The 9097-nt window shown below is 39.7% G+C and overlaps 1 protein-coding gene across 2 annotated transcripts; it reads left to right on the forward strand.

Moving 5' to 3' along the window:
• Positions 1 to 275: 275 nt before the first annotated feature.
• Positions 276 to 6580, forward strand: LOC148037317 (Cytokine-induced anti-apoptosis inhibitor 1, Fe-S biogenesi). 2 transcript variants are annotated; one of them, XM_087676225.1, is made up of 9 exons: positions 276 to 452; positions 610 to 768; positions 878 to 1035; positions 1153 to 1248; positions 4985 to 5057; positions 5214 to 5327; positions 5453 to 5589; positions 5986 to 6060; positions 6145 to 6580. In XM_087676225.1, the coding sequence occupies exons 2-9, from the start codon at positions 627 to 629 to the stop codon at positions 6181 to 6183; spliced, it is 834 nt and encodes a 277-aa protein (XP_087532351.1). In that variant the 5' UTR covers positions 276 to 452; positions 610 to 626; the 3' UTR covers positions 6184 to 6580. The 2 variants fall into 2 exon arrangements, with proteins under 2 accessions (XP_087532351.1, XP_087532350.1); XM_087676224.1 differs by having other exon boundaries at positions 278 to 452; positions 558 to 768.
• Positions 6581 to 9097: the final 2517 nt, after the last annotated feature.

Raw genomic sequence — 9097 nt, forward strand, 5'->3', positions numbered from 1 at the left:
TTAAACTCCACGCTCGGAAACGAGAAAAAGGACACGCTTGTAGATGTGTCTAGTTTCTATTCGCCACGTAAAATACGTCGTGAAAACTCGGCTTTTTGAATCAGTTTCGCATTGGTTGGGCCGGGGACATCTTTGGAAAAGTGAATTTCACAAGGGTTGAAACTTGAACCCCCAGAGATGATCTTTAAAGCCAATAAGGCACTCCCACGTAGCCATTTTGTCAAGAACCACATCCTTTAAAACAATGTGGCTTCCTTTTAATCTGAACACACTCTTGACGAACAAGCTTACCAATTGTGTCGGCCGTCAAAGTCTGAACGCGCCCTTAGATAAAATCTATGTAAAAAGGCGGAAGACATACGACGATAGGTTTGCTTCGTTGCGTGTCCTGCGTAGAAGAGTTGTTGCACCGCCTTGTCGGATCTTCACCGCCATCGGCTCTCATCAGCCAGGTATGTTAAATCATCTCACATTGAATCAATTTGCGAGAAGAGAGAGAGAGAGAGAGAGAGAGAGGATTCCGCTCCGTTATTCATCTGCAGTCACATTTGCACCAGGAAGAGATCTCCACCCCATTCTCTGAGTCGTCGTCGGGATACTTCCGTGCAGTGTGCGAATTTTGATCGATGGCTTCTCCACCTGCCGTTCTTGTCATCTCGGACGCACCCTTCATTTTGGGGCCAGCTATCCTATGGGCTTTGAAAGCCTTCGAAGATAAAGTCGATGGCGGTAATCGATTGGCTGTTGTTACACAAGCTTCCAGTATTGGTATGCTTTTATTCTACGGCATTTTAGGGTTCTTGTCCCCTGCACTTCTTGTCCCTGTTTAATTATTATTTCATTTCTTCTCTGAGTGGCATCATACGTTTGATCACAGGTGGAAACCTCAACCTGCAGGCAGCATCACTCGATGCAGTGTTCTCTTTGTCAGAAAGTTCAGGTTTCCATTCTTGGACATTGCTAGCAGAACTATCCAAGTTTTTGAAGCCAGGAGGAGTCTTGGTCATACAGGAGCCTAAAAGTTTAGATAACCAGGCAAGAGATAGTCGATAGAAGGACTTATTGTTTGTCTAAGAGTGCTGCTTTTGTTCCGCATTTCACCGTAATGTCAGCTATCTTGTGACGTTTTCTCATTTCTGTTTGTTTGACCAGACAAAATCAGTTTTGGAGCGCAACTTACTACTGGCAGGATATGTGAACTTTGAACAGTCTCTGGAGTATGTGCCCAATAGCAGTGCATTTGACATGGTAAGGCTGGTTCCATGTTGCACTAAGCTGCATTTCAACTGTCCACTTTAGCTATCAAGTGCCTCATTTCAGCTTTTTGCCTGTCCACCATTTCTGTGTTTTTAATTACTGTAGGAACTAGTTCCTAAAATGCACCACCTCCCACAAATTTGGAAATATTCCCTGCATGAAGCCATAGAAAGGGGATACTCTTTTGCGCTGGAATGTTGTTAATATGCCACAAAAAAGCTCTTTTTTTTCTGAAATCTAGATGTGTGCTAGTCAAGTTGAGTGTATCCTGCTTAGATATGTTGCGAAAATGATGCACATACAATTCAGCTCTACTACCTTGCTGGACTATGGCATGATTGTTTGAGACAAAGTAAACTCCAAGTTTCCTTCTTTACATCAGTTTATTGTTGAAGCTGCACAATGCAAAAGCAGCAGGTTATAAAGCCTTTTCGCTCCTTATTAAGCTCATTGAAGCTGTTTTTGTGCTAGGTCTTTTTATGCATGGTATTGTGGAATGCAGTTTCGAACCCTAACATAGTTTTCCAAACGTTTTTGAAACTTTGAAACTCTGAAACATGTTTTGGGATGATCGACCAAAGTAGCCCTAGCTCATTCTTACTAGGTCACATTATGACTACTATGAACATTGCTACTAGCACCCATCAAGATGTCCAAGGATGTAGTAACACTCGTCCTGGTTCCAACAAGATGAAAGTAAAGATGGTTGCTAAAAATGAGAAGTTGATCTAGAGACAACATATCATGATCACTACTGTACAAATCATAATTGAACCCTTTAGACTTATCACTCTTAAAACAACACAAAGATACCATGAAATGATTGAAGATAGGAGTTAGAGAGAGATCTCTAGGACACTTTGTGGTCAAAATAGTTGAGTGTCGTCTCTTGATTCCTTGTGTATGTGAACTATTAAGCAACTATGAAGCAAATGCAGTGAAGAATCATAGGCATTGACAAGTAAGACCCTCTCTAAGGTTGAAAACACAAAACCCAAGTATGCAAGATTTAGTAAAAAACACAAATTTTACTAGCTAGGGGAGCACTCCGCACTCCAATGCAAAGGTGCAGGAGGGCTTCAAGCCTCTATGTCACTATTTAGTAGCTACAAGTTGCTAGCAAGAGTTGAGAATTCATACTACCTAGTTAGTTATGCAAATCTTTGTGTGGCAACTTCCATCCTCTCACTATAAATGGCTCTAATCAAGAGAAATAGGCATGCAAACACATATAATAAAAGTGTTTTTTAAAGGCTAGAATTGAAAGCTAAGAACTAAAACATGTTACCTATCAATCGAAAACCGGAACACAAATGGGTAAAAAGTTCAAGGCCTCTTCCCCCTAAACGAAAACTTTTTTTCACAACTCCAAGTAGGTCGACATGTTTGTACATTGGGACGGTGGTTTCATAAATTGCTGTATCTTTTCCATACTAACTCGATGCAATGCATCAATTTTCCTAGTAAATCATATAATTTTTTGCATCAACTTGATGCATTGCATGAAGCTATATAGATATTGTATGGTTTCTATACTAACTTGATGTAGTGCATCAAGTTGCTTTGTAATGATATAAGTTTTGGTACTAGTCTGATGCAATACATCAACTTGCATAGAATATTTTATGTTGTTTTAACTAACTTGATGCAATGATGGGATACTAGCTCTTGGGACGTGGTTGTGGCCCAATTTGTGACTATATATGGAGTGAACCGTTTTCGTTGTATGGTTGGGCTGTGGTTTTGATGTCCATTTTTTTAATGTTCTTCACTGTGGGTATGGCTTGTGTCATATCTTCTGTGTATGTTGGATTCTAGGTCTATAAAATCGTCCATGTTATGATCCGATATCTTGGATTTGATTGAGGATCTGTTGCTCGTCCTCTAGTCACGTGTAAATAAGACCACCACGAACTTGCTTTGTTTATTAATATGCTTTTGCTTTTACGATCTTACTTTTCTCAGGTATGGCAATTGAAAACAGTCTTGTTTCAAGTAAAATAGTCTTATGCATAGACTGCGTGTGATGGACTACTTGCTGTATATTCGTTCAGCCAAGTTGCAGGTGGGAACAAGGGCTTACTGAAGCTTCAGAACTGGTTTGGGAGTACCACAATATGAACATCTTTTATATAAAGTGTGGGTAATTAAGCTTTAAGCTTAAGTTAGGCTTAAATTACTAATAGCTTAAGCTTTAAAAGCTTAAGTAACTGGAAGAAATCGGTGCAGGTCGACAATATACGTTTGATGGAATCGCCACCAATGATTACGTGCCGAAATACTAGTGTGAGGAGTTTTGAGCTTAAGCTCTCTAAGCTTAAACATAAAGCTTAGCATTGCCATCAATATAAATTGCTTTCTCTGTCTCCTTTGTGAAAAAAAAAAAAACTTGTAAAAGAGACTTCCCGAGTGGTCGTTTGCCTGCTGCGAGAGGTCCATGATTAGAGGGTAGAGGAGGGGGTTCTTCACTGCCAGGAACATGCATGTGTTGTCAGTTCGTTACAAGACAGCCTGTAGTTCCCGTTTGTTTCAGGAGCTTTGTCTTCGCACGAGATGGCAAGCGATTGAAAGCTCTTGATCTTAGCTCTGCTCTGATACCACTAAGGACAGGCGTCCCCGTCAGCTTCTCGCACAAGGAATTCACCTTGTGTACGAGCCCCATCAAATAAATAGTTTTACGGAATCCACCGTGAAATATGCCTCCTGGCATCATTTGCACATTCTCTTCAAAAAGCACTTTCACTCACGCCAAGCCTATTGCCTACAACAAATTCAGTGCCCTCTAGAGAAGTGTTTTGGGACTGTTGCAAATTGAGAATTAGGGTTTACAGAGATACATCCGATTCAAGCCAAAGAACATGTTCTTTACATCCAGTTATTGCCACTTTCTATAAATTAAAGAAATACCTAGAGGGGTCATCAAGCGTTGGGGTCAATTGTGTCTAAGCCTTAAGGAAAAGTGCTGGTAGAGTTAAAAGCTAACTACAGCCCTTTGGATTTCTAAAGGCCAGTTTCAGCTTTTCCCTGCTCTAGAAATCACCCTCTCAGCTTATGTAGTGACTTGTCCACCATGGCTGCGATGACCCGCATGCACCCTCAGTTAGCAACAGGTTGTCGCATAATGGTTCTCCCTGTTGCATTCAAGTCTAGAATGGAGAGATCAAATAAAACCATGCAAGTTTCCCTTTTTAACCTGCTGTGCAGATTTTGACCATGGCCTAGCTTACATCTGACATTGCCCATGCATAATCCTTCATACCTAGCTTACATCTGACATTGCCCATGCACAAAAAAGTATCTCACGTTTTTGTGTAGGTTTTGACCATGGCCTAGCTTACATCTGACATTGCTCATGCATAATCCTTCATGCCCAAGGAATCAGGATTTAGGTGGATTCACATGCTGGTGACACCATCACGTTCACAATCCAGTGATTTGTGTCAAAGAACAAGATTACATATCCAGTGGTCATAACCAAAATCAGAAAGAAAATACATGTATCAATAACCCTGTGGGTGGCGATATGTCTCTTGGCATTGCGTAGCACACTGCTTGCCTTTTGGCAAATATAAAAGTACTCAAATATTAGCATCTCTTACCATGCCTGGTCTGTTCAATTGAGTAGAAGCGTGGATATGATTTGTACAGCTTGGAGACAATAGCTTAGATAATGATAAGGATTTATGGCAGGTAAAAAGCTATTTTAAAGTGCTATCATGGTGTTCAGGTAAAAGTATCAAAGCCAACATGGGAGACAGGAGCTTCATTTAGTCTGAAAAAGCCTTCCATTGCATCACAAGGTGGTACTTATGTCATTACGTTTTCAAGTTTGTGACAATGCGTTGCCTTCTGACTTTAGTCTAATAGCACAATGTTCCAGGTTTCTTAAGCCATGTGGTGAAATTGCCAACTTATGCGTTGCCTTCTGACTTTAGTCTAATAGCACAATGTTCCAGGTTTCTTAAGCCATGTGGTGAAATTGCCAACTTATGATGACAATGACGATGAGCTAGTTGACGAAGACTCACTACTTACAGAGGAGGACCTGAAAAAACCAGAGCTACCCAAAGGTATTTGGAGTTTGTTTCACTGGACTGTTCATGTTTGTTTAAATATATTTACGAAGTGCATGTGCTAGAGATATGCAACCTTTTTTGCCACGAGCTAAAGGCTTCCATGCTCTTTATTATGGCAGCTGATGATTGTGAGGTAGGGAAATCAGGACGAAAAGCTTGTAAAAACTGCACTTGTGGACGTGCTGAAATGGAGGCATCTGGGAAACTGTCATTGAATGCTGAAGAGCTAAATACTCCTCAATCTGCCTGTGGGAATGTAAGCATGCTCTCATTTTTAAAATTTTGTGTAGGATGTCCTTCTTCCCTTCTTTTCAGCAAATGTAAGACTGGCCTCATTAAAATTTTTTGGTATAATTCTATCCTTTTTGGCAACACATGCACACACAAAAAGAGGATAAAAACAAGAAAACGCTGAAACATCTAGACTCTAATCTGCAGTGTCTTTTAGTTACAGAAAAAGACAGAACAAAGAACCCTTGCATTAGAAGGCTGTAGATCTTATGGTGGAGGCATTAGTAGATGAACGTTTTATTGATTGCCACTGATATTTTGAGTTGGTTAAGTCACAAAGACTCTTTGCTGGCTGGATTTGGAAGCTTAGCTCAATCAACATAGACATGAAATGAGCGTTGAATGGTGAATTGATTTTCAGTGTGGGCTTGGAGATGCTTTTCGATGCAGTACCTGTCCATACAAAGGCATGCCCCCTTTCAAGCTTGGGGAGAAGGTACTAGGGTCACAAAGTCTCTGAATACTTTCATGCAAGTGCTTTTCTTTGGATGTGGCTAATTTCTTTTCTGGTGTATTTTAGGTTACACTATCAGGATCATTGTTAACTGCAGATGTATGATCCAACAAGCTTTGGTTTCAGGAATTGTCACTGGCAAAACACTTTATTTGCCTCTTTTTGTTAGATTAAAAAAAGTGGCAGAGTACTTGGAATTTACGGCTGCAGACAGGCAACCTGAGCAGTTGAATTTATAGTCGGACAGTGATGAGGACAGGCAATGAGCATAGCTGAGTTTATAGTTGAGTGGCGCTTTTGACCTCACAAAAACATGATTCTTTAGCTGCCTTGAAGTTGAGGTATTTCTTTTGATTGTTGTATAGTGAACCGAAGGAAAGCAAAAATTTCTAGTCCATATATGACAACATACTAGGTGAGAGTTGAAGCTTCAAATGTAAACTAAATTGGAATATATGATCAACAAATTATTCTGTGTGTTAATGGAAACCCTTGCTGTATATGTATAGCTGTAACAGAGTTAGCTAAGTTCCAGTGTGAGCCTCTTGCTAGTGATTTTAGAAAAATTCTTGTGAACACTCCTTAGGATTTGATGCATCTAGATCACTAATAAAATCACGTTTTCAAATGTATTTCAGTTATTAATGAAGTGGGTTTAGCCTTTCTTGAGTCTACTGCACTTAACTGTATGGATTTCCATGGTCTATCGTGATTTATTTCAGAGATGTATAATATATATTATGTGTTTGGTGTGGTTTCAAATCTATAGGTGTTGTGCTGCACTGGGAGAAATTGTCAAGTCTCATATCTCTAATCTATCCCAAAAGAGAATAAAGTTTTGGTCATTCTTCTTCTTCGGCCACTTTTTAAGTCGATTAAAGAAAGTCGTGCGCTTGTTACTATGCTAGTGTTGTGAGTTGCCTCTGTTGTGTCAATGGATGAAAAGACAAAAGCACTGCTTGAATGCTGAATGTTTGAGATGTCTTTAACTGGCAACATGCAGCATCCAGCGCAGGCAGGCTTGGTTATCCTGATCTGATTGTTGCTCGTGGTTCTTCCATTTTGTTGGGACACTGAATTTGGAGAGACAACAATTGGTGTTTCAAAACGTGTTACTGGTTGCAATGGCAAGCTTAAAGGTGGAATTGTCGTTGAATTTATGGTAGGTTAATGGGTCATATGGCAGAGGAATATTTGTGGTTGGTTGGGTGATCATGTGGCAGGCACTGATCAAGTACCTCGTGATAACAGGTATTTAAAATAGTCGGTACAATGGGAGTGAATTTGTTGCAGTGTAACGAAAGAAATGTTATGCAAAGTAACACCTTGTATAGCATAAATGCCGAACACTAATGCTTTGAGATTTGGGACAGCGCTGTGTACTAGTGTCTGCTGATGGTTCATTTGTACAGAATTGTGCTTTTAACCAATGCAGGAAGTAACTTTGAGGGAGTGGAGCATTATGCACTTTCAATTAGTGGCTATCTCAGCAGAATTGGGCTTAATTTGGGCAGTGCTTGCCCCTAGAGGGTGTACCGATAGAAACCTATTTCAAGGTAACGCATGGTGTAGCATAGATGTCGTACACTAATGTTTTGGGATTTGGGCCGCCATTGTGCACCAGTGTCTGCTGATAGTTCATCTGTACAAAGCTGTGCCTTTGATCAATGCTGTAAGTAATTTTGGATTAGTGGACGAGTGCGCATTAGTGGCTATTGCAGCAGAAACGGGCTTATTTAGAGCAGTGCTTACCCCTAGTATTTCGAGGCAGGAACGACAAACTTATGCTTGTCCACAATGTTTCAAAGGGAGGAGATGGTGATTAAGCATATTCAGCATCAGAGGTCGAGGGGTAGCGGCTTACTTGAGAATCCATTCATTGTCAACCAATCCTCAATGATGGCAACTGGTTCAAGTCAACTAGTTATGTGCAACTGTGCGCTGTCTTCGTCGCATCAACTTTGCCATTTTGAGATTTTCACCAAGGCAAGCAGTTTAGCGATTCACACAAGTCTCCACACTCACACACACACACACACACACACACTCTCTCTCTCTCTCTCTCTGTGCACCAAAGTGGAAAGATTGTGGAAATTGGAACTCCATCAATCTTGCTATGCGGTGTTTATTCTACCCAAATGAGAAATTTTAAGAGTGGAGAGATTACCCAAGTCATGGCATGTTCCTTGAATATTTCCAACTTTAGTGACGCTGCTCAAGTTTCTAAAACTTGCATTTTTGGGGGTATTGCTTTATCATTGGGTAAATTTGAGTTTTGGCATATTTCTTGCAGTTCCAATTCAGCATTATCTAATATTGGAAAATTCAAATTGAAAGTACTTGTGATAATTTTTTAAATTTCAAATTTCAAAGTTAGACACACACTTAGTGGACCTCTTTTAAAATCTTAGTTTATTGCTTTGCCAGGTCTCAATAGACCTAAAAATTCTCAATTTATTGCTTTGCTAGTTCATTGAATTGAGGCTTGTTTTACATGGTGGATTGAGTAAAGGCTCATGTGTGTTATCACAGTTGTGTTATAAAAGAATGGGACACTTAATTTGAGAAAAAGAACACTTAAATTCTAGATTAAAAAGAAACCAAGGTGGCATTTTTGTTAATGTTGCCTATACATATGCATGTAAAAGGTTAATCAATATTCTTTTAGCTTTTTTGTTTCTGTTGCAAGGGCAGCTAATTGTTCTTGCTTGTTTTGAGGCTATACCCACTAGAAGGCTAAATCATAACTTTAATTTGATTCATGTTAGCTTGAGAAAGAGGGGCACAAGAGCATCATGGCAAAATATGATTGCTTTATTGTTTTAGATGGTTGGAAGATGCTCTATTTTGTTCTGGATGGATATAATCTCTTAGATCTCTAGATTTGTTAAGATGTGGTATGTGTTTGGCTTGTATTACTAATTAAGTATTTGGATTTATGTTAAAAACTATAACTTCAAACTTACTACTTACAAGACGTGTCCTTACATCTAAAAACAAGAGATGTAATATTGCAACA

This window comes from Lygodium microphyllum, chromosome 4 (assembly GCF_053477565.2).
Source record: "Lygodium microphyllum isolate KBCC chromosome 4, Lygodium_microphyllum_v1.1.10, whole genome shotgun sequence".
Lineage (NCBI taxonomy): Eukaryota > Viridiplantae > Streptophyta > Polypodiopsida > Schizaeales > Lygodiaceae > Lygodium > Lygodium microphyllum.